The sequence below is a fragment of the Folsomia candida genome, unplaced genomic scaffold (genome assembly GCF_002217175.1).
Source record: "Folsomia candida strain VU population unplaced genomic scaffold, ASM221717v1 Fcan01_Sc001, whole genome shotgun sequence".
NCBI lineage: Eukaryota > Metazoa > Arthropoda > Collembola > Entomobryomorpha > Isotomidae > Folsomia > Folsomia candida.
Genome location: NW_019091193.1, coordinates 15930296 through 15957692, shown reverse-complemented (window position 1 = coordinate 15957692; position 27397 = coordinate 15930296). Strand labels below are relative to the sequence as shown.

The following is a 27397-nucleotide window of genomic DNA, read 5'->3' as shown; positions in this document are numbered from 1 at the left end:
CTACTATGCACTGTTGAGAAACAAATACAATCATGCTGGACTTTCGAATGCTAATATTATTGTAAAATCCACTAGAAAAATAAAATTCAGATAGATATAATGGTTGTAAATATCCGACATTGTAACACTGTTTTATTTAATTTTTCATTTTAAAAAATAACAAAATAACAAAAATAAATTGCGTAATATATTAGTGTAATTGGATTACCATTTACAAACTCTCGATAATATGTTGTGACCTTGTGTCATTATTGTGTCACTGACTTAGGATTTGCATTGGCACCACAAATGTTGTTAGTAAATCAAAAGGATGAACAAGTTTAAGCAAGGGATGGCTTATTTCAATTTTCTAATTTTGGAAAGAAGTTGTTGCCGACGTAGAAATGCTAGCCCATGGCTCCTTACATGTTTTTCAAACTCTAATACTCCATCGAATACGCTAAAACAAATATCACACTGATTTTCCGTTAGTGGTACTTCTCCCTCGTAACCAATTTTCTCAAGGTACAATTGGATATCATACAAAAACTCATGACTTCCTTTTATGTGCATCGAGAGGGCACACTTTGTAATAAAACTGGATGAACATTCAGGACACCAAAATTCTGAGGGGTCTATTTCAGCACCATTCATCCATAATCGACTAATTTCTTCGTCCGTCCAAATGTGATTATGTTTCACGTGGTTGTAGAATTCCTCTTCATTTTCAAAAGTACAATAGCATTTTAAGCATGTGAACATTCCATCATCACTTCTTGCTTTAGATTTGATTGTTCTTGTCGTTTCCATTTGCATTTCGGAATTCATCAAGGAATCATGCAACGATGAGGCTGGTTCCTTGTCCTGGTATCGCTTGAGCTTGTACCTTGCAAGTGTAAATGGTCTACTGAATTTTGGAGGTGCCACAGTAATAGAGATCTCATTTTGTTTGTAAACAATCAAATGTCTTAAATTGTTGAGATCAAGTTCACTGAGATCCAGATTATGCCCATACATTAAATGAAAAATTAGCTTGTCAACCTCCCGAAATTTTCTCGAAATACAAAGTGGACATTCAAACGTACGTCCATTGATTAAGGATTGTGGAGATCCGTTTCTTAAATTGTCCTCGTTGTTCTCAAACTTGCAGGGAATACTGTTGTTGTTCTCACTTTTTCTTCTGACATAATCTGATTCATTCAAGTCTTCGCATTCAGTACAACGTGAGCATTTTTCAACCTGTTCTTCTAATGTCAGTCTATCGTTTCCATTTTTAACAATATTGGTAATACTTTGTGCAGCAAGATCAACTTTCATGTCGCATTTTTTCTTCTTTGTGTGCATATCATATTCATTCAGCGCTGTTTGTTGTTCCACATTATTATTGGGTCGAAATTGACTTAAAGACCCCACTGCATTTTCGTTGGAGTCTTCTGATGTCGAAGAATATTTTGATTTTTGCGATACACTGTTCATTCGTACTCGTGTTTGTTGGATCTTACTTCTTAAAGCGTTCCTAACCCTAATACTTTTAAGCCTTTTCCGTTTAGGTAGACAAGTATTAGATAGTTCAGTTTTTATCATTCTTCTTCATCAGTCTTATCAGATTGGCTATTTGCTTTCTCTTCCAGCAAGACGGCACCAAGTACCGCTGTAGTCAATCAATGGGCTAACAAAAAAAACACTTAATAGAACTATTGTTTTATCGCTTATCAATTTCATGATTGAATTTTACTAGTTCTTACAAATTTAGAATGGAGATTGATTGGATGGACGATAGGGGACACAGCGCAATGCAGCATTTCGTAATTTATGTTTATTATAGTCCTGCAATATTAAGAAAACATAATTAGATATCATCCAGTAATCACAGATAAAACAAAATACAATCTTACCCTCATTGACAGAAACGGAAACAATAATAAGGTGTTAAATGTACATTTGCGTACGTTGACAGTACACTGTTTAAATTAATTAAATTCAGGCTAACTGCACTTAATCAGTATTTACTACGCAAGTAAGCTAAATGTTCAAAAGAAAGTCGATCCAGCTGATGAATTGTCAAATTCTTTCATCGGCATATTTCTCTTTAGTGCTTGAGATCAAACTTAACGGAATTGTGGAAGACTGTAAAATGAGTTAAATTAATTTTAGTGAAAATTCAACTCAGTACAATAATGTGTCGAATAAGTAATATTTCTAACTTACTGGGGTAAACGAATCCTTGAAAAACTTATATTTGCTGAAAGAATATCGATCAACTAAAGTTCTGACCAACTAGTAGTTCATCACAACTATGTTATTCTTCACTTGAGTCAGGCTGTTAAATATGTATTATTATGTATGTACATTATATAAATTGATGATTGGGGACGGCAGGATACTCCTTCTTGGGCTTGCTCTACGAAAACATTTGACAAATTTAACTAACAATAAAGTGACAAATACAAAAACAGGAATTAGACCCTTATCTCAATTATAAATTGGTGGGTGGGTAGCCGAATAAATATTATGTTTCTAATTTTGAGCAGCAGCCAGGGGGCAGGAGCGAGAGAGCAGCCAACTACTAATGCATTGTTTGCTCTTCTGCGAACCCAGTTCCGCTACTGACTAGATTTTTTCTCAAATGTTTCTGTGAGAACTATTCGCCGATTTCATCTCCAAAATTTCCAAGAGAATTTCAAGACTCCGAAAATGGAAGGAGGCAACATCCATGCTGATTATGTATTGCATGAAATTTACGCTAGCAATACTTACATATTCCATCACTTGTGGTCTCGTGAACATAAATTTGCATGAAACGGTCGTATACCGCTTAGGACGCAGAATGTGTATTTAGGAGCGGACAACAAATTATTGGAGAATTTAAGCATAACAGGCAACACATTCAATATGCATGCAACCTTGAATCAGGGGTTTTCAACAATGGCACCATGAACGTAAAAAATGAAATGGTTATAATGTATGACATTTATGTGCATCCACGAACAAGCAAAATTGTATTTGTCGTAACGAATTTTGAAAATGGGGAAACGTATGTAGTTGACGCATAGTTTAGTTTAGAGTTATAAATAAAATGCCAGTTAATGGCATTGTCGCACTATGCAAGATTGATTTTTTGCTGCCTAAAGTATTTATGTAACGGCAGTAGTGGTCAGATCAAGTGGAGACTAAATGATCTCAATGACAAAGTCAATCGTACGTATTTATCTTGAGCGACAACGCAATAAGCAGGTTGACGACTAATTAAAATTCGTAAAAAAAACACTAAGGAGGAACTAAAACTCGTTATCTTCTGATGAAAATGTGTGCATTGATTTTTGTATTTGACCAAATTTTCACAATTATCCAATGTTATACAATTTAGATGGAATAAGGATATTTGCATGGCTGTTTTTCGTAACATGCACGAAACATATTGCTGGTATTACTTTTCTGCAATTCAGACATCAAGAAATGTTATACATACAGTGTTCGCATACATATGTACGTTCCTATGTATGTGCTACTCAGGTAGTTTTTGGTAATTAACGACGGAGGTGTTGGTCGGTCCTAGTATTTTATTTGCTACACATACACATATGCAGTAGACTTTGTGCTCATCATCTCCTCGACCATCCCGAGTCGCATCATTCGCATCTCCAACCATCCCAGTGACCATTTAGCTGTTGTCGACGACAGTACAAGTCGTGGTGAGAGTCAGTTTAGAAAATTGCACTGCCAGTTACAAGGGCCACTCGCAGCATAAGTAGGCAACAAACCCAAATTCTACTCAATGCAGTTTCACTTTTCACTCAGGTTTTTGTGTCCGAGGCCAAGGAATTCAATCATTTTTAACCTGATTTCATAAAGTATTTACTACGTTTACATTCATTCAAATGTAACAGAAAACAAGTTAGTGTTGAAGCAATACAACCACTTCTCTTGAAATTAATTTGAATAATATGAAGTTCCACAAGTTCATACACGCGTTTGTAAACCTCGTGCTATGGATGTTACTCATTATCTTTGTGTTCCCCGTCCTTGCCGTCTTTTTCATATGGAAATGGACAGTGATATTAGTCGCAAAATTATTCTATAACGATTTACACTGCACAGAGCCAAATGATACTTATTTCGCAATTGACGACAGTCAAGGAATTCCAATTGTAAACGCAGCACAAATATGGAGAATTAATGGAAAAGTGCAAATTAATGAGTTTAGAAAACATTTTTACAAATGTTTTTTATCAGACGACGAGTCTCGTAGAAGATACAGAAACTTTTACTGTTATCTCGTAAAGTTTGGTGGATACGTGTTCAAAAAAAGTGTTCAAGAGATTGATTTGGAGAAGCACATTTTAGAGAGACGCCTCGAGCCCGGCATCGAGCTTGAGTCGTGGATAACAAAATGGTTTGTTGAAGATCCGTTTTTGTAAGTGCTCCTTGATACCAATCCAATTTACCTGGGAAGCAGCTCTCGTAAAATTATTCTAAAAACTTTAGGCCGAACGCACCCCTTTGGCAAATCGTCATTCTGCAACTTCCCGTCACCAGTCAGAACGAGAAATGCGAAACAATATTTCTATACAAAAATCACCACTGTTTAGCAGGTAATAAGGGGCAAATAAGAATGACTAAATAGTAAATGGCAAATGAGAAATTCCTGTTAAAAGTTTATATATTTCTGCAGACGGGTATGGTTTTATCCATCTCGTGGACACTCTTACAGGAAGCTCTTCTCCGTATTTGGTGAAAGATGAGGATGATTCATTCAGTGATAAGGTACAAATATATAAGTTACTTTATATATTTAGATACATGGGTAAATAGGTATTCATGCACGAACGATTTTTTAAATACCCACGTGATTTTATTTTGTTGACCTAATATAATCAACCAAAGTTGAGAGTGAGAAAAATAGGCTAGGCCCAGTGTATATATGTATGGATAGACATACATATTTACGCCTAACCACTCAATTATTTACTACTAGTTTGGGCCGAGATGGTATTAAAGTAGAATTATATTACGAAAACGAAAAGAAAACGTTACATAACATACATACGCCATCATCCCGACCAATGCAAATATTTTATAGTTCATAAAATAAATTACATGCGCAAAGTGACCTCGACAGACGCTCAACTTTCAGTATGGTATTCTCAAGTACTAAATGTGAGAAGGTACTGCTAGGACTATAAATAATTATGGCTTCAAACATGTATTTTGTCCGTCCGCCGTCTACAAATGCGAATGCTTTTCTATTAAATCAATATGAGTTCCTTCACCTTCTCACATGCAATTATCATTGCAGAACATTTCAATATCTGTATTCCAAGAGTTACAGATATTCAAAGACGAACCGTCTTTTAAGATATGACGAAGGTTAGAAGTACGTAGTAAGCCGCGGTCATTTGTTTGCTCACTACATAAACCTTATGTGTTACGATACATATATATGTGTTATACATATATATGTGTCGCTACAATACTCCATGTTTGTGAATCATTAAGGCGTCGTAATGGGTAGTAAAAATGAGACTGTCTGTTTAACTATTTGACAATTTTGGTTGATATTGTCCTTTGCAGTTAAAAGATGCGTTCCTCTTCCCTCTTACTTTGGCAGAGTATTACCTTGGGGTTTCACGGACTACTGATATGTTTTATCCGATCAAAAACCCAGACAGTCGCTGGTTCCTTGGCTTGGCTAGCATGGATTTGAAATCCTTAAAAGAAATTCGAAGGAAAACGAATACACATTTCATCACAGTAATGATGAGTTTAACTATAGGCGCATTAAGGCGCTTAATAACAGAGAAACGTAGTGCAGAAGATATCCCAACATCTATCTATACTGCCAATTCCCTTCCGTGGCCAGGCCATCCAAGAACCACCTTGGTCAATCATTGGTAATTAAGTAATTAAGTAAATATAAGAGGGCTCACACACGCCCGACGAATTTTACGTGACAATAATGAAGTGTATCAAATTTTGCTTCTAACATTAATTTACATATCAATTTGGTTACACGTGCAAAATAATTAATAAGAGAACAAAAAGACGTTGGCAGTGTGGAGCTACCCCATTCTTGTCTTTTGTTGTGTACTCAGTAATTATACATTTTTTTAAAATTTAATATATTCTACAGGTCTGGTGGTGTGTTTAACATTCCTTTTCGTACTGCGGATCCACTGGAACGACTTCGAGGGGCAGACCAATTTTTCAAGCACTTTCATGACATCCATATGCATAAAATGGTCAGACGCTTGAGTAAGTCTATGATTTTATTGGCTAATTGATAATAATTAGAGACATACTAACTGTAACTAACTTCTAACCCCTATAGTTATTCCGGTCACTTGGATAATTCCCAGTTTTCTTATGCGTCTGGGACATTCTATGGATCTCTACTACTTTAGATACTCAAATACATTTGCCTCGTTAATGCTATCCGAAAAAACTCACTACCTTCTGGGCCATAAGATAGAAAATATGTATCTTCCATTGGGATTAACGAAAAGCGTCCCTACGTGCGGTAAATCCACGATAAAAACATTTCCAAGAAAGATTTACTTTGCATTAAAGATAGTTTTTTTTTTTTTTTTTTACATATTCTTACTTTATTAAACCTATTCTCTATTCTAGTAATGTTTGGTGTGTCCACATCTCATGCGGACAAAGTGGATCTAAGCATTATGGCAAATTCTGAGATTGTCTCCAGCCAAACTGACGTTGACCGTCTCACCAAGGTCTACTTTCCGATGGAAATTGAGAGTTTGCAGAAACGATTGCAGGAGTCCAACAACAATGAATTTGTTATAGATTTTAAATAACTATTTAGATATAAAAGATTTATACTTTAAGTTTATTATTTTGTACATACATAAAATGCACATACATTATGCACAACCAATAAAGCCAAACTTTTACAGGGTTTATATTTAGTTCCGTCGCAGAACTATATTTGAAAACATTTTAAATCTTGTATTCCGTGGTGAAATCATGCCAAATTACTCGTCTACAGACGTACATAACTGCATATGCACGTACGAATCTTATCTTTGTTTTGTTTTTAACCCGAGTTTATTCATATACTGTTGACTGTACATACATATATATATATATTTGATATATCTAGTCTTTGTCTTGTCTACCTCTGGCAATTGCTAACATTACCATCTCCACTAGGACTAGAAACTGGTTGAGAATCATCAACGTTGCCAAAATCAATTGTCGGAACAACCTTCATTTTTTCTGCTTTGGCACGATTGTCCTCATCAATAACATATTGCAGAAGGTCAGTCAAGTTCGCAAACTCTGTTCTTCCTTTAGGTTCATTCTTGGGGATTCGAGGAAGAAATTCTCCAGCCTTCAGCCGAAATTCCTTTAACTTAACGAGCAAAGCACATACATATAAGACCCTACCAAGATTTGCAAAGTTATTACGGTAGCGGCCTAAGTTAGGGCAGTCCAGGAAACAAAATTACTATCGAGGGTTTTTATTTCTCGTAAGATGAGAAATGCATTGAGTTGAGACCGGCCTCACCTCACTCAGATTTTGTTCCCTGAACTGCCCTAACTTAGGTGACCACCGTAATACCATAAATAAGCACATATGGACATTACATCATTGACCCCCATAAGTTTCCAAATTGTGAAGCAGATGAGTCCAACTCCGGTGAAGGCGTAAAAGGTTCCCCACTTGAGCGCTCGAGTCGCCAGTGCCGTTCCGCTTTCGAGCTTGTGGGAGTGTGAAGGTGCGGAAAAGCCTTTGTCGGAAAAGGCCTCCTCCTTCCTCCTGGACACACTCGCCCCAAAGCCAAAGACCACCGACATCCCCGCCACACTCGTCAGGAACACCGCCTCTGCAGAGTTACAACAAGGACAACAACAGTCAACAACTTATCAAATAGGTCACCCAAAATCCGATATCATATCCCCTCTCCCTAGAGTGTCAGTTAGACTAACCGGGTTAGTATATACCTTTCCATTTCGGATACCCTTCCAGAAATGTCCGTACAAAATTCTTCTTCTCCCCAACTGGTGCAGAGTATTCAGAGTTCAAATCTTCAACTGCGCCCATTTTTAATCATTAAATTCCAGTTATTTTATTTAAACACTGACAATGCACCAAATAATCACTAGTCATGCATGGAGAAGTTAATATTTCCAATTATGTGATGAAACTATGAAACATCGGTGATGTTACAGCTTACATCACAGCAAATCGTTTTACTTGCACTTACGTAAATCATAGTTTATATGGCGTGGACATTGAATGATTCACTTTAATTATAGACTATAATGTATTACTAGCATCGGCGCTTGCAACAATATTCTAATTAATAGCTTATAGAAACTTGAAATGAAAGTCATGAATTTATGTACACATGTGGATTTATTGTTTTCCTAGAGACTCACTCATGCACTATGCTATATTTTGAACTTTTTCGCAACTTTGTCTCATGCACTCAATATTCACTTCGCATTATTCACTAATCCTTAGTTAGCACATGTACTTATCTATATCTCTGTTAGCATGTACCCACTTTATCACAAATTGTGAATCACAAAGAAAATATGTAATTATAAATGCTATGGGGTAGTAGTACTATTGCTATTCAAGAAAACCTTGCTACATTGGACGTCGACACCGGAGTACTCTTTATACGAATTTAAATCACTGCAGACGCTTTCGACGCAGAAGTCCTTGATTCAAAGGAATTATAATTATTATTATTGTTACTACTACACTATCATTGTAATTATTATTATGATTGTTATTACTTTTGTGTCGAAATTTCCTGGTCGAAACTGTAGTAAAATAACGTAATACGTAAATATGGATCCCGCGATCTATATAAATTAAAAATAAAGTTTAAAAGCATATAAGTGCATGTTGTAATTTATAAAAATACAAGAACTCTTACCACGGATATGAGGGCTTTATTCACAACGAAATATTTTCCAGCGGTTATATGTATGGGATTGTTGCCAGCAAATGAAAATATAAGACTATGTATCTGAAATTATAATGCATCAAAAATAGAGGATGCAACCAACTATCTTTAAATTATCTAAAATGATGTCAATACTCACAAAATTTCTTTCTCTCCTGGAATAACAGTACATGTAACAATGCCTACGGAGAATTTGAAATCCACGCATTGCCTAACATTTCATAATTGAGATCATACGATAAATACTCAAACTACAAGACATTTAGCGTTGAAATTCAAGTACCTCCTCGTAAGCAAGTGAGGCGTCCATCGTAATGGAAAATGTTATTCGTAAAGTTTGTAGTAGTAGAACTAACGCCACAATTGCTTCTTGTAATATTTTAAATTGAACCTGAATGACACATATTTTTAGAACGGTTGATGATTGTTACATATGTCAGTGTATGATTTTGGACCATACTGGTGAACATGGGTCAGCAAAAAATTTAGATGAGGATGACTTCAAAACGGGTGCAAGATCCAAATCTTTATCCAACTTTAAACATGCCTTCACGATTACTTGCTGCTCGCCCTGCAGGTCAGTTATCAATTTGTCACAGGTCGATACTCCTCTCATAGCACTCAAAAAGTACAGTTCACTACACATGTTGACTATCTAAAAAATTTGAACTCCTGCTAATTAAAGTATTTTAATCGCATCAATTGCCGTGCAAGAAAGCAATGAAGTATGATACCTGAACTGTATAGAAGGACTGAAGGGTAGACGCAAAAGCATTCTCTGTTAGTTTAAACATTTGAACCACTATTAAGTGATCCTTCATGATGAACCTTAGGGATAGTCGACGCTTATTTTGATCACTGGGGTCTTCGGAAACTAAATATACAAATAAAAAGAAAAAGGCATGAGATGATAACACTCATGTTTGTTCAACTTGTTTTATAAATGATCCGGTGTATATACACATGCATAAATGTACGTATTACTATGCGTCGCACCTCCGTGAAGCAAATTCTGAAATCTTTCGTTCCATATATACGCCATATTTCTTAGTAGTCGACAATAAAACCGAAACTGGATTATAACGCAAAGTGACCCATACAACGCATAAATCTATAGTAAGAATAAATAATTTCATTGTATAGTCAAGTCATGTCAGTACATATATATTGGAAGTGAATTATATTTACTCGTGACGTATGTACGAGTAAATATAATTCACTTCACGCATATTGTTCATTGCCTACCTGAATAATAAACCCGAGCAATTTCCATACTGTGAAGCTTGCCGAATCATAGTCCAACGTGGAGTATACTTTCTTCCTCATATTGCAGTCGGACTGATTTGAAACAATCTTGCTAAATTCTTCGCTTATCTGGACAGAATAAAATACTTTCTAAATAAATGCATATGCTAGGGGTGTCGATTTTACAATTTTGCCAACATATGTGGATTTACCCCAATGTCCTGGATGAACAGTCGGACGAGTGCGTTTGCGATGGAGGCAGCCCCCTCGTGCAAGGACGGGGCTTGTTTACTGCCGTAAAAGCCGGTGAAGAGGAGGATGAGCATGAGGCAGTGGGCGTTGTCGATTAGCGCTGACCTTCTCGCGCCCTCGCTCGGGTCGCAATTGAGGATCGCAATTGCTCGATTCCAATAATTCAAATAATGAAGATACTCCTTCCCTCGGAACATTGTGTAAATGCTACCCGAAAGTGTCAAGTACAGCCAACTCACAGTAATCGCAGTGGGGACAGCAGTTCTAAAGGGCTTGGTTCAGAATCCCCCGTGGTAACACTAGGTCACGTTTATGCAACTTTGCCCCAGCTTTGCATAGGATGGGTTGCATGCAAAATTTTGTACTCTGGTTCATTAGCTGACAAAACTTTTCGAGAAATTTATCAAAATATGCATATGCATATGCATATATTTTATAAAAATCCAGTATGAATTATATGTTACCATGCTGTGCTGCTCTACAACACATGTGGTATGGGACCAATAGCTTTATTTTATAAATTTCTTGAATAGTTTTGCTAATTAATGCAGCAGATTCAAATTTTTTACATACAACCTATCCTATGCAAACCTGTGACAAAGTTGTATAAAAATGGCAGTGTTACCACGGACGATTCTGAACCAAGACCTTAACAAGTTGAACGACTCCCAGGTTACTTGACATCTAATAAAATATAACTGAAGTCATGCGGGCTAACAAAGCACCTAAACCATAAGCGAGTGTACTTTTATTTTTTCTGCTTACCTGTCTTTAACTTTGCTGACATTGACATCGAAAAATATCGATACGTATCCAATGCATAACATGAAAAATATAATTCCCAACATTGAGGAAGTTATATAAAAGTAAATTGCTGGAGCTGAATATTTCTTAAAGACGAAGGCGTACATCCCATTTTTCTGCAGATAAATTTGTCAATTATTCCATATTGGCAGCGAAGATGATTGATTATAAATAATCAGACAGTAGTAGATTGCTGTGGCGAAATATTTTATAATAATAATGTTCTTACCTTTTTCGCAATTTGGAAAGGTAAGCGACCAAATACATAGGCCATGATGCGAATCGTGGCAAACGCTTTCATGATATTTCCGGAGGCTGTTGCCAATTTCTGGTCATTATCAGGAGTTTGGCCCACCAGTTTATTATCCAATGGAGCATCACTATTGGCGTCGGTGGACGTTGGTCGATCCATGATTTTGTTTAATCTATTTTTAAAATGCCAGATGTTAAAGCACTTTACACAACGCCATTGGACATTTAGACAAGTTACAATTCCTTTTTCAAAAACCTTTACATTCTAATCGGTTCAAGATTATTTGACACTTTATGGTAAAGGTTACGGTAAATAGCCGAGTTACCAAAATTTTCAGTATGATAAAGTATCAATATTATTTGACACTTTATCATTCTATACATGTTGCGACAAATGAATTGTTTCCAACACAAATTTTCATTTTTGAAGAAATTAAATTAAAATTATTATGCACTAAAAAAAATGGTGTGAGTGGACCGTTGCCAAGTTGGAAAATTAAGATGACCCCCTCGGTCAAATCCGGGTCAAGTGATCTCACACCCTCCAGTGGGGTGTCAATCGATCGGTCTAGATCATTCGATCACTTTGGTATATTATAGAATTTTGTGAGATAAGAATTGGCTGTGAAATTCCTTAAAAACTTATATTCTTTAAAATAAACGTTTTAATTTTCGAAATAGTACACTCGAGATTTTTGGCTTAAAAAATCAAGCTAAAAATTAGGATGATTTCATCCTCAAGAATTAAGTCCCTATGTCTGCCTATTAAAAAGTTATTCAGGGTCAAACTAGTTGGTTCAAATATGACACTTTTGAACCAACGATTTAAACAAGAGCATTGAGCAAACTTTAAAATTTAATATTATCAAATTTTGCCTCACCGTGGGCCCAAACCGATTTCGTATTTAACTGAATGCCAACGGTGAGGCAAAATTTGGTAATATTAAATTTTAAAATTTGCTCAATGCTCTTGTTTTAAAGTTTTTAGTCGCACCCTCACCGAAGAATGCTGTTTTTTAAATGTTGTTTTATTTTCTGGATTTTGGGTGGGAATTTTTTTATTCGTTACCAATAGCACCCAGCTAGTTAATGTGCAATTATCATACGCGGTTAAGCAGCGTAAACGGCTGCAGATACCTCCATCAAAAGTTTCTCATTTTTGAACAGATTTTGCTCGAACGTATCTTAAATGATGCGTAATCAGTGCCCGGACACTAAAATCAGCTACTGGCATGATCATTGTATGGTGAAATTGAATTTCCGGTTCATTTTAAAGTTTCAAAGGTCCTAAAATTCTTGTAATATTAGACTTTCATAACGAGAAAGATGAAAAGACACTAGATTTCGTAATTGTCTGATTTTTTTGTTTCAACAATTTTTCACTAAATGTAACCGTTCGAGCTGTGGCCGTGGCGGAAGTTTTAGGACCCTGTCTTGAAAGCATACCTTGGCTTCGCCGTAACCACGCGCTTTTCTGTCGTGAGGGTAGCCCTTGGTTACTTTCCTCACCTCAGAAAAATGAAAATTTTCTAAAAAATAATTCATTTGTCGCAACCGTATGGGGCACCACCCCATAGAAACGATGTCAGTTAATCGTGATAAAGTATGGCCCACAATTGGTTTACATTTAGTGCCTAGTTACCCTTCTAAATTGATAAAGTATGAAATAATCTTGGTCTTTCACCAAAAGTCAAGCAATCGTGTTTCCGCCGCCAATTGCAAGAATTAATTAACATAAATTATAATTTATTTATTAGCACAAAAACTTTGATTAAATAATTGATTAAATAGTTAATTAACAAACTATGACATGATATGGACGCTTACGACAAAGTCGCCCCAAGAGCGCGCAAGCAAATCACCATTGAACATGGACTATGAAAATCGGTTTCACTCCACATCTGCTCGTGCTCTTTGTCTCATTTCACATTTCACGACACCGTTGCACTCAAATTTGTGATTAAAAGGATTTAAAGAAATTTGTTTCGTAATTCTCGTGTATATTTAACAAAGGTTATCGAAAGTTATAGAATAGATCCCTGTAAAAATCACTGGTATGTTTCATTAAATATTACCTGAAACTTATAATTCGACAAGTTGAAAAATTGTAGGGAGGGGTTCATTCTGTCTGAGTGCTGGCAGTAGCTGGCCGAAAATTTCGGAAAAATTCAGTATGATTAACTAAGTTTGTATTGTATTGTACTGTGTTTCAGTTCTGGCTGAGACGTTTGGTCAGTACCAAGCACTGGAAAGAAGGCAGGATGAGTAACCTTAAAGAAGCCTTAATTGAGGTAATTTAGTGATAATATTCTAATTCAGGTCATTATACACTTTATAATTTTCTGTGCCCAGTGTCTTCAAGGAAGTCTGTCTCCTGAAGGAGACGTACGACGTGGAGCAGAAGAACGACTTAAGGCGTTAGAAGTTACAGAAAATCATCCAATTCATCTGATGGAGATAGTGCTGGACAATGGAGATCATTGCCTCCCCCCACCAATTCGACAGTTAGCAAGTGTAATCCTTCGTCAATACATTGACACTCACTGGACATCAATCACTGAAAAGTTTGTTCGCTTTTCATATACATACTTAAACAAATATAATAGCATCTATATATCTGTGCAAAGATTAAAAGGGGTTGATTCAACTTAAACATTATAAGGAATACATGGTTTATTTTTTAGATTTGTCGCACCGGAGCCATCTGAGCAGGCAAAAGCTATTCTTCGATCCAATCTACCGATTGGATTAACATATTCTGAAAGCAAGATACGAAACTCAATTGCGGCTATAATTTCAACAATTGCTCACTGGGATTGGCCTGAACAATGGCCAAATTTATTCGAAGTTCTATTGCAGTACTTGCACAACGAGAAAGTATTACTTATTTATTTATATTTGATTGAAATTTCATTTTGAAAGCAAGTAAATATCGCTCTTGGTGGAACAATCTAATTAAATGATTTGTGCTCAGTCTGTTGCAGGAGCCATGAGGGTTCTGACAGAGTTTGTTAAGGAACTGACAGAGGAACATTTACTTCAGGTTGCACCAATAATCCTTCCGGAAATGAGCGTTATGATAAATGACAAGGAATCATATAGTTCAAATACAAGGGCAAGAGCAGTTCAAGTTTTTAGGTATAAATACCAAATTATTATTGATCCTATAAAGCTAATACTATAATTAAAGCTAAAGCTGTATATACTGTAAGTCAGCGAACAATCATTTCCGTTTTATGTATTTAGAACTTGTGCTCGTGTAATCAGCATTTTGGGCCAAATCGACAAAAAAGCGCCTACTCGTTTTCTTGATCCAGTTTTGCAGAACTATGTGCAAGTGTTTACACGTGCATTGATGGAACCTGAAAACCCAGGGCATTATAAATTAAAGAAAGACATCATTAAGACTGTTACAGTCTTGTTGAGGTATTATCAAGCAAAGACGTCACCATACCTCGCACAACTTCTTCCACCTGGTACTAATTTATAATTTATCAAATTTCAATGAAATTACAAAATATTAAAGTAACCAACATCAAGCCAAGATAAAATGTACAAACGTTTGTCATATACTCCACGCACAAGATGTAGGTATACTCACTGAGCCAAAAAATTACCCAAATGCTCGCATCTTCAGTTATTCAGTTCATACACATTGATGTTAAAAATATCAGGCTTGGCTCTTGAATAAGATAACAAGATGATAACTATAGTTATGTTGTCAGCTATAGTGGAATTGAACACCAAATAATTTAACTACTGCTTTGTCTTTTCAGCATGGGCAATATTGACGTCATTAACAGTTCCCTTTAAGGCATACCTCCAAGGAAATGAGGATGATGATGACAACATTGACTCTGACGGAGAAAAATGTGGAATTGAATCCACTTTGTATGCTATATTTGAACTTGTTCAAGCATTGCTGGAAAATCCTCAAATTGCAAAGACTTACATGTCGGATAGTTTGACCGACTTGATTTTTTATACTACATTTTACATGCAACTTCCTCAGGTAAACCTTTATTTATTGATCATGTTCTTATCGAGTAGGTAGAATGTGGCTTATATTTTTTACTTCTGGTAATTTATTTAATAGGAAAGAGTTGAACAGTGGACAAGCAATCCAAGTTCGTTTGCAAGCGACGAAGATGAAGACTCGGGAACATATTCGTTAAGAGCATGTGCACAAGATCTACTGTCACTTGTTTCTGACGAATTCAACCAACAATGCATTGCTGCGTTAGGCCAAGCTGTGAATAGGCATTTGTGCACTCCTGCTGGTCAGACGGACTGGAGACTTCAGGAAGCATGCCTGTATGCCGTTTGCTCTTTAGGAACAAACGTTGCCAAACCTTGGTCGCAAAGTAGTGGTATTCCTACCGCAGGATGCTTCGACATTCATGGATTTGTGCAGGTAGTTGATTGGATTATCAGAAGATGACGTTGATTGAAAATGTCGTATAGTTCCTCCGTATTAAGCTATGCTAATTTTGGATCCTATTTTTTTGTTTACTTGTAAGAATATTGTCATCCCTGGACTCTCTTCACAAGATATCTTACTTGTGGGTCGTTGTCTCGTTCTGGGGAGCAATTTTTGCACTGTGATTGACCCTACGTTGACTGAAAATTTTATTCGTGCTGCGGTAGAGTGTCTACAGCCTGATCGGAGTATCATTTTGAAATTGTTGGCAACAAAAGCTATTGAAAGTTTTGTAAACCAGTCACCAGAATATGAATTTGTACATAAGGTATGGTATATATATAAAGATGTGTACATTCATACACACTGTACAATAGTTGATGTATTTGGTTTTACCAAATTGTTTGTAACTAAACTTTTATGGTTGTTTTCTTGTTTTTTTTTTTTTTAGAAATTACTCGAATTTCTCCCTGTAATAGTGGAAAATTTAATTACGTTTGGAGCCATGGGGCAATCAGTAGATATTCTGACAATCGTGTTGGAGACGCTAACTGAAATTTTGAAGCTAGATGATGGCTTCACTGCATCCATTGGTTCTAAAGTTACGACTCTGTCCATAGCTTGTTTTGTTAAATTCAATGCCGATCCCGTCATATGCCCAATCATCGAAGGTATATTACCGATTACTTATTTATTCATTCAGCGGTTTACGGTAGATTATATGTCAAGCGTAAAATTTAATTTGATTAATTAAAGGAATTCTTCAGATCCTGTGCAAAAATCGAAATTGTGTTGTCGAGGTGCAAGAGAGATTGACGCCAACCCTCATCTCTGTTCTAAACAATTCCAGTACTGAAATGGGCAAGTGTAATATCATACATAGCCTTGACACAGATAACGACCTGTTATTGGCCTTGGGCATTTAGTTTTAATTTAATTTATAAGTAATCGCTTAATTATTTGATGCTATAGCTGGTCCTCAAGGGGTAGCATTGGATCTACTGACAGTCGTTATAAGAGCGTCTCCTACTCCACTCAGTCCAATGCTGGTCACTGATGCCTTTCCTGCTGTGATAAATTGCATAACCAAATCTGATGACCACACAGTGTGGCAAAACGGAGGTGAATGCTTACGAGCTTACACATCAGTTGCCCCTGATCAAGTTTATGAATACAGGTTACACACATTCGTACTAAATATGTTACAAATATATGTACTAATAATATTTGAAATCGGACTCTATTCAACAAATGAAAGTAGTACAAGGTTTTTGCACTTTGGGTGGGGGGTGGCTTGAGGGTTAATTCGATATTAATACTTGGATCAAATTAGTCCTCAAGTGCCAGCAAGTGCAAAAACCTTGAAGGAGATTTATTGTAATACTTACTACACTGGTTACAGGGATGCTAATGGAATGTCTGGCTTGGCCTATGTTGTACAAATTGCTTGTCGACTCCTGGATCCAACAATGTCTGAATTTTCCGCAACATTAGTAGGAAAACTTGTTACAACCTTGTTGAGCAAAACTGGAAACAAACTTGGAGATCAACTTGAGCTGCTTTTACGAGCAGTTTTGAGCAAATTGAGGTCTGCTGACACCCTGAGTGTGATACAGAACCTATTAATGGTTTACGCATACTTGTTCAACACTCAATTAGAGCCAGCTTTAAACTTTTTGGATAGCGTTCCAGGCCCAACAGGTTTTGTTTACTTATTTATACCAATACCCAATATCTATATACCTTTCTAAATACTTTTTATGCGAATAATTCACATATTTATATATCATACAGGTCAATCTGCCCTTTACTTTGTCATGACGGAATGGGTTTCACGGCAACACATGTTTTATGGCATGTTTGACCGAAAAGTTAGTTCCATTGCTTTGGCTAATTTACTCCTGCATGGATTGAACACCAAAGATCCCAGAGTCACTCAGATACAAGTAAAAGGTGAACTAGTGGATACGAAACAAATGATAACCAGAAGCAAGAAAAAGACAGAAGAATGGACCAAGATTCCACTTTTGGTGAAAATATTCAAACTCCTAATATACGAACTGTCTTGCGTAACAGCAGACACAACGGCTGATGAAGAGGGTGAAACCGAAAGTGAGTCAGAAGACGACGATAAAGAAAACGGAGTAAGTTGCAGTGGTTTCAATGTTGAGGACTTGTTGTTTGACGATGAAGAAAGTGGTGTAAACGTAGATGACCAAGACATTCTCTCTGACCCGATATATACTGTTGATCTTTCAATCTATTTGAAAGATTTTTTAACAGCATTTAGCCAGCAGCCCCATTTTCCAGAATTTATTTCTCACCTAAATGTGCAAGAACTCAAAGCCCTCTCTAAAATCGGATTAAATATTGGCTAATTTGAAATGCGAATTTTTGTTTTCTAAAAATTTTCTAAAGTTTGGTTCCATATTACTTAAAATTACTTTGTCTTTTGTGATGATCCCTTGGAGGATGGATTACAATATATACTTTAAACCTCTAGATGCTTTCATCATTGGAAGCAAAATAATTTTAAATTGTGTTATTAATAAAAATGCATTGCAACACGTACGAAATTAAATATATGCAAAATATATGTATTCTGAAAGTGTTTGGTACAGTCAAATATTTACGATGTATCAATCACGACGGAGATTATCTAGTCGAGTTTGAAGGTCATCATCAAAATCATTTTCAACCACAAATCCAGAAACCTTTTGCCCTCCATGACCTTTGGTCTGTGAAGGTCCAGGAAGTTCAGGAAGTTGCTGCTGGAGTTGTAGTCCAAGTTCGTCAAGCACTTGACCTACCAGGTCCTCGCTAAAATATTTCATGTGAATAGACATTTTAAAATCATAACCATACTCTACACATTCTCTGATTCTGAGATTGACAGTACCTTTCCGTATCTTGCTCTTCCTCTCCAATTGCATTGTCCACTGATTCGTTCAACATTTCTTCCTTGATGTCCATAATCTGCACTTGTTTCTCGAATGCCATCAAAATTCGTTGAACCTGAGGAAGCTTCATCTGCCTATTTATGATTATTCAGAAAAAAATGACTTCTATTTGTGTTTTTAATGGTATTTGTTAGAGTTAAAATGGCTTAATACTACTTACTGATTCATTCCTCTTAAAGCAATGGTGACCCCAAGCATTGCTTTAAATATTAAAGTTAACAAATAATCAATACAACGCATTGGCCATCTACATACATAGTTATTATTTGCAAATACAGAACAAACAGAATCGATTGTCTTTACCTTCGGCAATAGATTGTTGAGATTGCAGTGTAAGGATTTTAATAGAAACAGCCTGGAGGTTGGCTTTCCTAAAATCCATAAAATCATATAAAAGTTAAATGACAAAATTATTATTAATTATTAATTTAAAATAATGATGGCTTGCATGAGCATAAATTTCTTTATGTATCTTCGTGTTCTAACGAGATCTGTTGCCACAATTTTGCAGACCTCCTACGAATTCGTGAACTTGTTAGTGAATAAAAATACTATGTACGTATGTCATGAATTGAATTGTATGACGCATTATTTAATATCGGACCATTTGGCCTGCCTTTGCAGACTTTTGGATGTCGAAAATCAGTTTCTTTTCTTGTTGCTCCATTGCTTGACGCTCATGGTCCAGGTTTCGAATGGCCTTAGTGATGGATCGTTGATGCTTACGGATCAGTTGAGCCGGGGTCATTGGTTTTCCAAACATCCAAGAAAACAGACCCATTTTCAAATTTTACACATTTACCGTGTCTACTATTGGGTGACGAATATTAATAGCTCGAGCTGATGACCAGCAATATTACCAACTGCTTGACTTTTAGTATCTACCAAATAACGCATATAGGTAATGTTACAGGGACTCTAACGCTCCATGATACAATATTGCAAAAGAAATTATAAAATTGTGTAAACACAGGATTCTTCAATCACTAACGGCTACGGCCGGTGTTTCTAGTGTAAATTGTTTCAAATCATCCTGACTGTGCTCATTGTTCGTATTGCAGATTAATTTTGCAATAATCAATATTCCTTGACAACCTCCGAATTGATTTTTGAGGCAAGTTTTTAAAAATTGGGTTTTAAAACAAAATCACGGACTAATCACGGATGTAGCTTATTTAAAATAGCAATCGATGTTATTAACATATATATATATGACTATATTATTAAAACTTTATTATTACTAAAAGCCATCCACGCATTATTAATAATGTACAGTGTCAGTTAATCCAGTTTCAATGTGTAATGGCAATGCACAATTTTAAACTTCATTCAATCAGGTATACAAGATACATTTTGGTACAACAACAGAGAGAGATAGACGAGACCCGTGATATATGTATTACAATTCTCTATTAGTTTGGTATAATAGTGGCAAAATAAATAAAAAACAGACTACGTCATATATATGTATAGTTAGATTTGTAATAGGTATACAAATTGATGGATGTATATAAATATGTTGCATGAAGGGTTTATATTGGTGTGCACATATTTAGCAAGCTTATCACACAATCCGTATAATGTTACCAACAACTGAGGGCAATGCACAAGGACGCACTCTTGGTACAGTCTTACTTATTTGGAGGAACTCCAAAATAATCGTGATCATGGTCATTGTCCGCAGGGCTAGCTCTTGCGGACTCTACAGTACTAGGTTGTAAATTAGCATGATGGTGGGTAGTTTCAAAAATCGGAGGAGCATCAAATTGTTGGGCCGTGTCCTCCTCCTCCTTTTTAATATTGATGGAATTTTCTTTCGATAGCTGCACACTTTCGATGGTAGCAGAGCCGGTCTCCAAATCTTGGTGAGATTTCACAATCTTCGAAATGGGAGGTAGGGTAAACGTGAGTCTGGGGATCCAGTCAATAGCGTCTGGATTTGTTGACTTTACTAATTCTTGTATTGATGTGTAAATAGATTCTCTTTTTGTCGAACATAACCGTTTCATATTATCATCATCGGGCCATATTGTCGCTTTGTCAGTTGAAATGTCGAATGTCGAAAGAGGGCGCTTGAAGAAGCATTCGACGTAGACCAAAGTATAAATTCCGCAATCACAATGGTTAGGCTGTTGAGGAACTTTGGGCATATTTCCTGGCATTGAGGTTTTAGTAAAATCGCGGTCCTGGAGTTTCCGAGTCTGTAAAAATTACAGAATTTTAATTCTTTAATCATGTACGAATATGGAGTATACATAATAGGAAATATTTTCTTTTCCTTGAGAACTAAACATAGTGTTTACCTTATACTCCATCCTTAAATATTCCCTAAGTGTCGAGTAAACACGTCCTCTGGCCTCGACGGCAAGTGAATCAAATACTATAATACATGGTTTCTTGACTCTCACAGCTCTAGATATTTCAGTTCTGTCTTGACCAGGTATATCTTCTGTCAACACTTCTGAAGAACTCTCTGAATAAAACATTTTAAATAATTATTTCACATGACTTTTGAACGACATTGAAGGACATGGTTTTAGAAATTGTATTTAATCTTGACAAGCTTTCTGTACATAGAGACAGGTACTTTCATAAGGTCATAAATTAAACTAGTAAAAATAATGTCAAATACCTTTGTTACCGTTATTCGAACAACCATTAGAAGGTGGTTCCGACTCAGGCGCCTTGTCTTCAGTCTTTACTTTTGCACGTTTTCTTTTCTGATTATAATTGGGAAGAGGTTCTCCAGTTATTAGGTCATGAACTCCTAGCAAGCCAGGAAAACAGATTACAGCCAGAAACCAGTGCAGGCTGGAAAAATCACCATAAATTTGAATTAATTATTATGACTGATATGATACAATCGTAGCAATTCCACCATCCACTCTCAATAACCTATTTACCTTTCATTAATGGGAATTATTAAAAAGTCTTTCTCAAAGATATCAACATTTTTCGTCCATCGCTTAACTCGGCTGTGTCGTTTTTCTGATGCAGAAAGTGTAGGGTCTTCTTCGATAGCACTGTTTGGGCGTTTCTTAGGTCTCGTTGTCAATCTCTTGTAGAAAAAGGTTGAAAAAATGTACGTCCTCGCTCTATCCTCAGGGGAGAGGAGTTCATGTTCAATATATCTTAGCCAAAAATCTAAGATAGAGTCATTCAGGAATTGCTCATCTGCTAAACATAAAACGTCCATTTGAAGAACCGAAATCCCTTGGTAGCTCAAGAGCCTGCAATAATACAACAACAAAACAGTAAAGCAAATGGTTTTTGAACACAAAATATTGAGATCTCGAGCCCGGGATGTGTCAAAATTGTTGTATTAAACTGAGGCAACCTACGTTTTATTCTCACTACAGTCAACCTGACTAGATGCTAGTACAACCGTATTTTCTGCCGTGGAAACACTTGTAGATGATAACTGCTCATGGAGCTTTGATTTTCCACTAGAAACCACCCTATTGCTAGACGTATTTTGAGGATCTCTTGTGATATCACAAAGAATTTGATTTGCTTTCGGATTGTCAATTTCAGAAAGGGTTCTTCCAAAAATTTTGACGATGATCCCGACTGCTTGTTCTGTAATGGTAGTAAAGAGAAAGACGATCCGTTTCTGGCACCTGTCTAAATTATTAGATTATATTTAATAAATTTTGTCTGCTAAATAAAGAAAGAGACTCAAGAAATAATTCACGAACCTCCATCCTGTGGGCCATAGTGATATCCCAAGTCTTTCGAATCTTCGCTAAGTCCTAGTGATTTCCGCAGGCTGCTAGCAAGCTTTAATCCGGTAGCCATAAATAGCACAGGCAGATTCTTCTTAAAGTGAGCTTCCACCATAAGTATGGTGTCCATAGGTACGACACACGTTACCATTTTGTGTTCTAAATAAACGTTTATTATGCAAATAAATTTCAACGCAAATTGACACCCTCTCTTCATTATAATATTATCATTATTATGAAGACACAGTGGCAATATGGCATCTTAACATTGTTAGAAAAAAACTGTTGCAAAAAATTAACAAATTTTTTGAAATTGGTTCAGGGGTTTTGAAAATGAAAATATTTTTTGCAACAGTATATAAAATTCAGAGAGAAGAGGAAGAAGAGAGAGAATATCAATCAACTTTGAAATGTATAAGATTAAATGAGTCGTACTAGCTTGAGCGTGGGGCAAGGTGAAGACTATTCCTTTTTGAGAGAAGATAACTTGATACACAATGGCACCCGTAGTGCTGGGCATGGAACATTTGTAGTCACCAACTCTCACAGAACGGCATTCTACTTTGACCACCGTCTCCTTTGACGATGCGTTTAACGATTCTTGGATTTCGTTAATGACTAAAAACATTAGGGTCAAACACTTGGTCTTATTACTACTTATCATGATTTCATAAGAGATGGAATAATCTTAGTTTGACATACGTTTCGCATACTCCTCTTCTTCTTCTTGACTATGCAATGCAGGACGTTGAACGTTTGAACCAGAGGCAGTGGAAGAGCAAGGCTGGCTTAAATTAATTTTTAATTCTTTCTTCACCACTGCCGAAGTAGAATTGTTGGACACCGAAGAAGCGTCCAATTTAGTTTCTGACTTTGAAACCTTTGGCTTTGGTTGGTCTTCGTCGTCAGATGATAAAACGATGCACTCTTCGGATCTTTTCCCCTTCTTCGACTTTCGCTTTTGAATTGCTGGTGAGTTTGTGACCTTTTTCACCTGTTTTTTTTTAATTACATTAATATATTAGATTGACACAAAGGTACATATTTATGATCATCAAGATAGCATTATGTGTCATTCTTACAGTTGATTCAGCAATGTTGGGTTTGGAGTTTGGTCCAAGGGCAACAAGTTTAGCATCAGGCGACATTTTGAATCTGCAATAATCACAGAAGTGTAGGTCCCGTGATCGTGTGCCGCAGTTATGGCACACGGCTTCATGGCCTTCAATGAAACGTTCTCTCTGGAAAAATAAGTACAAAAGGTTTCACTATTTATCAAAATAAATGACGGGTTTGATATTTTTTCTAATCGTGCGTTATAACTATGAAACAACTATGCACATACTGAGAATTTTTCACATGGCGTAGGTTTCGTTTCAACTGTCTGGTCTGTCTTTTTTTCCGGTGATACTAAAACCAATGATTGAAGACCAATAGGGGCTGTTTGAGTTGATGAACAAGGGGGCTGAGTCTGAGAAGCAATAAACTGTGTTTTTATTATGGACATGGCTGGATGGTCAACACCTGGTGACGTAGCGACCTGATGTCGTTGTGGAGTAGCAGAGATAAATGCGGAAGGACCTAATTGCATCTGGCTACCATTTTTATGAATGTTGTTCACTTGGATTTTAGTAAACATTGGCTGGCGAACACTAGTAGTACTTGAGGGTGCGGGAATGTGAGAAGAATTTCCTTGAAATGAATTCGTAGATGATATAGCATACGATGCGTTTTGACTATTGCTATTTAGAGAACGAACAATCATATTTCCGGTAATGTTTGCAACGTTTCCTACTAAATTACACGTTGTTCCCAGTATTTGAGTGGTATTGCTGTTCAAAGGTGAGACTGAACCTGGGCCAAGGGATGAATATCCTGCTTGTTGCTGAATATTGGTCGAGTAAGCTTGAAAGTTTCTCTCGGGAGAGTATAGCATAGTAGTTGGATTTTGCATGCTGCTTACGATTAGGTGATTGGAGTTATACGGTCCAGCTCCCGCGGTGGTCTGCTGCTGCTGAACACTGCCTTCTGAAACGCTTAAACTTGACTGTGGCATAAGCAAATATTGTTGAGGAAATGTTCCGCTATTATTCATAACAGGTGACCCACGAATTACTGTTGAACTAGGATCATACGAATTGCTATTATACAACACAGTTGCACTATCCATGTTAACGGTTCGAGTTTGTGTCTCGAGTCCATTGAGAACGGACACATTTGAAAACTCTGAATTACAAGAACTAGAAGCAACTTTTGTTGCCCTCTTTCGACTTTGGTTTAGCCTGGCTTTCTTTATAGTAGGTTGGTTTGTTTGTTTCCTACACGGCTTTGCTTTTGCTACTTTGGCGACCTTGAATGATCTTGCTCTTGTATCTTGTGGTAGATTAGCTTCAATAATATTAGCATGGGGATGTGTGGAATTTGATGTGGATGCGAAAGTATACGAGGGGGAGGTGGCCGCGGCTGCGGTCGTGTTTTGTCCAATTATGTGGTCATTCGTGTGTTGTACACAAATAGCATTATTACCACCAGTAGAGGAGGGGGATGGTCGCGGTGGCGAAAACTTTGGATTTATAGCGTATACCAAACGAAATGGATTACTGAGAACCAATGGGGGCATGTTTGCAAGATGAGTGTTGGGTAATACTGTCGCTTGTTGTACTTGAACCAACTGAACTTGAAAATTTTTCCGCTTATCGAACCTTGGAACTTGTTCGGGATTCATGTCGGATACGTTAAAATCAGTAATGTAGCTTTCTACTGGTCCTAATGTCCGGTTTTTGATAAACAATCCATTCGGAGAATAGGATATTACACCAGCAACCAAACTGTGTGGATTGGTTTCTAATAAAAATAACAGAATAATATACTTATTAACTGAAGCATCTAATAACAATACTTTATATTATGCCCTTTTTGTCTGTTAGTGTTATTCATCAATAATTTCTTACTTGTTTGAGATGGGAATAAGCAAAGACGTTCCACAGGACTTTGATCAGGGTTGTACCTCAACGCAGGATGTCTTATTAGTAAACTGTTTTTGCTAAGGGTGATTTTTCCCCAAGGAATATTTTGGACTTTGTCATCAACTACGACGTCAGCCTCACTTGATCCCCAATAAGTTTGCACTCCGTCTAGAACAGTGAAGCTTGACACCTGGCGTTTTTTACAAGAAAATTCTACTTTTGATAACTTTCCCAGATTTTGGGTAAGAACATTGACTGAAATCAATGTTTCTGGAGCTTCTTCAGTGCGTTGAGGAAGCCTCGCTGTAACTTGTATTGGTGAAATTTCCGACGATGTTGCAGCAATTGCGTTCAATAGTGATACACTGATATCTGTCTCTGCTAAAGGGCTTGACCCATAGAGCTTGGCTCTAGAAATAATTTCAAAGTCCAACAATTCCTCGTTCTCCTCTCCCAACTTAATTGAATCAGCATGGGCCTCCTCCTGCTGAACTATCGTAAGTTGCTGAACTTGTTGAAGATCAGTTATAGGAAATTCTGCTCCTTCCTCCTCAGCGTTTGATTGAATTGTGTAGCTGAAATAAAAAAAATACCAATTGAAACTTAATGGCAAGTGTTATCATCTATTTTTTCCAAATAGAAAAGACGATGCAATTGACGCAATATCAATAGACATCACATTCGAGATTAAAGTCATAGGACTTTAATCCGTAATCTGATGATGATAGAGAAGCCAATAATATAGATACTAAATTTAAAATATCCCATGTGCATGTGAAGAAGAAAAATGACAGAAATTTCTTACTAGATTGGATCTTGATTGTTGAAGGTAAGCTGTGCAGGAGTAGATGCGTCACTTTTATCGAATACTCCAAACCTTATCGGAAGAAAGTTTCCATCCAAACACACATAAATACAGTTGGTGTCAGTGTCCGGGGGTGCAATGTTACTCTCGCCTTCCGATTCATTTGTTGCATTCATTTCGATGAGCAGAACTTAAATGTACGACGGGATTCAATTCTAAATGTTCACAGCAGCAAATGGCTGTGTACACTGACCTGTTGAGTTCTATCATATCAATTTAGCAAAAACAACAAGTTCAACAAACTGCGTCCAGAAGTCAAATTGTCACTTTAATTACCATTCACTGTTCACTTTTAAATCAATCACTGGCGGCCGTCTATTCTCCCTACAACATTCGCTATATTCGACCACTATCACATACAACTTGACAAAATTGTTATCCAGTTCTTCAGATGATAACGAATCTAAAACCACACAAAAACTAGAATAAGATTTACGATGAATTAGACAATTTTGTATATACCTTATAGTCACGTCATAATAAGTGCATGCAAATTTTCTCAATTCTCTTATTCGAATGCTTGAATCAAACTAATACATTATTTCAAATATAGGTTAAGTGTTTTTCTGAATAAAATTGGCAATGCAATGACTGACAAATGGACAGAATAAGTACAATATTAAACAAACAATCTCAAACATTCGCTCACCTCTGTATTAAAAAGAACTGATTTAGGTGCATTGGTGGACTAACTGGAGAATAGTACTCAAATTGATCAGTTTTCAGTACAATTTATAAGTTAGCTAATTGCTAATTAATTTTTGATTTTCAATGTTCTCAGCCGCGTTGAGTGTAGAGCAGCAGCAAAGAGATGGTGGTGGTGGCATCACAAGTTTATGAAGATGTTCATTTCCGGCGCTTTTCCCAATCTCCCAATCCCAACTCACGTCTATCACAGGGTGACACGAGAGGAGCAGTGAGGTCGCATACATTTTCAGAGCGTAGTCTCTGACCTGACCTCCCTGGAGTCATTTACTAGCTGCAGTG

The 27397-nt window shown here is 36.6% G+C and overlaps 7 protein-coding genes across 14 annotated transcripts; 2 read left to right on the top strand and 5 right to left on the bottom strand.

The window, feature by feature from the left end:
- Positions 1–97: 97 nt before the first annotated feature.
- On the bottom strand, positions 98–2571 carry LOC110842558. 3 transcript variants are annotated; one of them, XM_022088328.2, is made up of 5 exons: positions 2329–2571; positions 2188–2256; positions 1875–2106; positions 1725–1806; positions 98–1648 (listed from the first exon to the last, which is right to left on the bottom strand). In XM_022088328.2, exon 5 carries the CDS (start codon positions 1561–1563, stop codon positions 337–339), a length of 1227 nt encoding a protein of 408 aa, XP_021944020.1. In that variant the 5' UTR covers positions 1564–1648; positions 1725–1806; positions 1875–2106; positions 2188–2256; positions 2329–2571; the 3' UTR covers positions 98–336. The 3 variants fall into 3 exon arrangements, with proteins under 3 accessions (XP_021944020.1, XP_035702057.1, XP_021944019.1); XM_035846164.1 differs by having other exon boundaries at positions 2188–2221; XM_022088327.2 differs by having other exon boundaries at positions 2188–2571.
- A 946-nt stretch (positions 2572–3517) lies between these two features.
- Positions 3518–6931, top strand: LOC110842557. The gene is made up of 7 exons (XM_022088326.2): positions 3518–4393; positions 4465–4571; positions 4652–4743; positions 5551–5870; positions 6110–6231; positions 6308–6496; positions 6607–6931. The coding sequence occupies exons 1-7, from the start codon at positions 3924–3926 to the stop codon at positions 6792–6794; spliced, it is 1488 nt and encodes a 495-aa protein (XP_021944018.2). The 5' UTR covers positions 3518–3923; the 3' UTR covers positions 6795–6931.
- Positions 6932–7021: 90 nt separating this feature from the next.
- On the bottom strand, positions 7022–8372 carry LOC110842556 (transmembrane protein 242). Of its 3 annotated transcripts, none has more exons than XM_035846167.1 (3): positions 7930–8372; positions 7562–7826; positions 7022–7382 (listed from the first exon to the last, which is right to left on the bottom strand). In XM_035846167.1, the coding sequence occupies exons 2-3, from the start codon at positions 7795–7797 to the stop codon at positions 7112–7114; spliced, it is 507 nt and encodes a 168-aa protein (XP_035702060.1). In that variant the 5' UTR covers positions 7798–7826; positions 7930–8372; the 3' UTR covers positions 7022–7111. The 3 variants fall into 3 exon arrangements, with proteins under 3 accessions (XP_035702060.1, XP_035702058.1, XP_035702059.1); XM_035846165.1 differs by having other exon boundaries at positions 7945–8369; XM_035846166.1 differs by having other exon boundaries at positions 7022–7351; positions 7588–7826; positions 7945–8358.
- LOC118433839 lies at positions 8337–11644 on the bottom strand. Its single transcript, XM_035846162.1, has 13 exons — positions 11452–11644; positions 11184–11338; positions 11067–11102; positions 10379–10682; positions 10167–10295; positions 9918–10032; positions 9656–9795; positions 9382–9576; positions 9205–9312; positions 9061–9132; positions 8892–8984; positions 8749–8817; positions 8337–8670 (listed from the first exon to the last, which is right to left on the bottom strand). The coding sequence occupies exons 1-13, from the start codon at positions 11632–11634 to the stop codon at positions 8557–8559; spliced, it is 1713 nt and encodes a 570-aa protein (XP_035702055.1). The 5' UTR covers positions 11635–11644; the 3' UTR covers positions 8337–8556.
- A 1723-nt stretch (positions 11645–13367) lies between these two features.
- On the top strand, positions 13368–18475 carry LOC110842554 (importin-9). Its single transcript, XM_022088321.2, has 14 exons — positions 13368–13528; positions 13688–13765; positions 13827–14038; positions 14159–14351; positions 14449–14612; positions 14721–14950; positions 15251–15486; positions 15571–15888; positions 15995–16222; positions 16346–16565; positions 16651–16755; positions 16867–17071; positions 17297–17595; positions 17689–18475. The coding sequence occupies exons 2-14, from the start codon at positions 13736–13738 to the stop codon at positions 18270–18272; spliced, it is 3024 nt and encodes a 1007-aa protein (XP_021944013.1). The 5' UTR covers positions 13368–13528; positions 13688–13735; the 3' UTR covers positions 18273–18475.
- Positions 18471–19916, bottom strand: LOC110842555 (charged multivesicular body protein 2a). Its single transcript, XM_035846157.1, has 6 exons — positions 19459–19916; positions 19303–19370; positions 19158–19225; positions 19015–19054; positions 18794–18928; positions 18471–18714 (listed from the first exon to the last, which is right to left on the bottom strand). The coding sequence occupies exons 1-6, from the start codon at positions 19633–19635 to the stop codon at positions 18534–18536; spliced, it is 669 nt and encodes a 222-aa protein (XP_035702050.1). The 5' UTR covers positions 19636–19916; the 3' UTR covers positions 18471–18533.
- Positions 19917–20064: 148 nt separating this feature from the next.
- LOC110842552 lies at positions 20065–27230 on the bottom strand. Of its 4 annotated transcripts, none has more exons than XM_022088319.2 (14): positions 27060–27230; positions 26351–26813; positions 25531–26120; positions 24120–25423; positions 23925–24050; positions 23662–23820; positions 23282–23573; positions 23015–23197; positions 22553–22738; positions 22196–22478; positions 21758–22084; positions 21487–21665; positions 21158–21327; positions 20065–21055 (listed from the first exon to the last, which is right to left on the bottom strand). In XM_022088319.2, exons 2-14 carry the CDS (start codon positions 26524–26526, stop codon positions 20486–20488), a joined length of 4545 nt encoding a protein of 1514 aa, XP_021944011.1. In that variant the 5' UTR covers positions 26527–26813; positions 27060–27230; the 3' UTR covers positions 20065–20485. The 4 variants fall into 4 exon arrangements, with proteins under 4 accessions (XP_021944011.1, XP_021944012.1, XP_021944010.1 ...); XM_022088320.2 differs by having other exon boundaries at positions 24543–25423; positions 27060–27229; XM_022088318.2 differs by having other exon boundaries at positions 23925–25423.
- Between the last annotated feature and the right edge of the window lie 167 nt (positions 27231–27397).

Bases quoted from the DNA above. Each gene is read 5' to 3' on its own strand.
- LOC110842558 (XM_022088327.2), bottom strand. From the start codon at position 1,563: ATGATAAAAACTGAACTATCTAATACTTGTCTACCTAAACGGAAAAGG.
- LOC110842557 (XM_022088326.2), top strand. From the start codon at position 3,924: ATGAAGTTCCACAAGTTCATACACGCGTTTGTAAACCTCGTGCTATGG. The intron at 4,744-5,550 runs GTACAAATATAT...TGTCCTTTGCAG, and splicing joins ATGATTCATTCAGTGATAAG to TTAAAAGATGCGTTCCTCTT. The intron at 6,232-6,307 runs GTAAGTCTATGA...TAACCCCTATAG, and splicing joins TAAAATGGTCAGACGCTTGA to TTATTCCGGTCACTTGGATA.
- LOC110842556 (XM_035846165.1), bottom strand. From the start codon at position 8,044: ATGGGCGCAGTTGAAGATTTGAACTCTGAATACTCTGCACCAGTTGGG. The intron at 7,827-7,944 runs GTATATACTAAC...GTAACTCTGCAG, and splicing joins AGGGTATCCGAAATGGAAAG to AGGCGGTGTTCCTGACGAGT. The intron at 7,383-7,561 runs GTATTACGGTGG...AAATCTTGGTAG, and splicing joins TCCATATGTGCTTATTTATG to GGTCTTATATGTATGTGCTT.
- LOC118433839 (XM_035846162.1), bottom strand. From the start codon at position 11,634: ATGGATCGACCAACGTCCACCGACGCCAATAGTGATGCTCCATTGGAT. The intron at 11,103-11,183 runs GTAAGCAGAAAA...ATATTTTATTAG, and splicing joins GTCAGCAAAGTTAAAGACAG to ATGTCAAGTAACCTGGGAGT. The intron at 8,671-8,748 runs GTAATAACAATC...CTTTGAATCAAG, and splicing joins CAGGAAATTTCGACACAAAA to GACTTCTGCGTCGAAAGCGT.
- LOC110842554 (XM_022088321.2), top strand. From the start codon at position 13,736: ATGAGTAACCTTAAAGAAGCCTTAATTGAG. The intron at 14,613-14,720 runs GTATAAATACCA...TTATGTATTTAG, and splicing joins AGAGCAGTTCAAGTTTTTAG to AACTTGTGCTCGTGTAATCA. The intron at 16,223-16,345 runs GTATGGTATATA...TTTTTTTTTTAG, and splicing joins AATATGAATTTGTACATAAG to AAATTACTCGAATTTCTCCC.
- LOC110842555 (XM_035846157.1), bottom strand. From the start codon at position 19,635: ATGGGTCTGTTTTCTTGGATGTTTGGAAAACCAATGACCCCGGCTCAA. The intron at 19,371-19,458 runs GTCCGATATTAA...ACGAATTCGTAG, and splicing joins CTGCAAAGGCAGGCCAAATG to GAGGTCTGCAAAATTGTGGC. The intron at 18,715-18,793 runs GTACTGTCAATC...GAAATATTTTAG, and splicing joins GAAGAGCAAGATACGGAAAG to CGAGGACCTGGTAGGTCAAG.
- LOC110842552 (XM_022088318.2), bottom strand. From the start codon at position 26,526: ATGAATGCAACAAATGAATCGGAAGGCGAGAGTAACATTGCACCCCCG. The intron at 23,198-23,281 runs GTATGTCAAACT...TAATGTTTTTAG, and splicing joins AGAAGAGGAGTATGCGAAAC to TCATTAACGAAATCCAAGAA. The intron at 21,328-21,486 runs GTATTTGACATT...TGTTTTATTCAG, and splicing joins TTCGAATAACGGTAACAAAG to AGAGTTCTTCAGAAGTGTTG.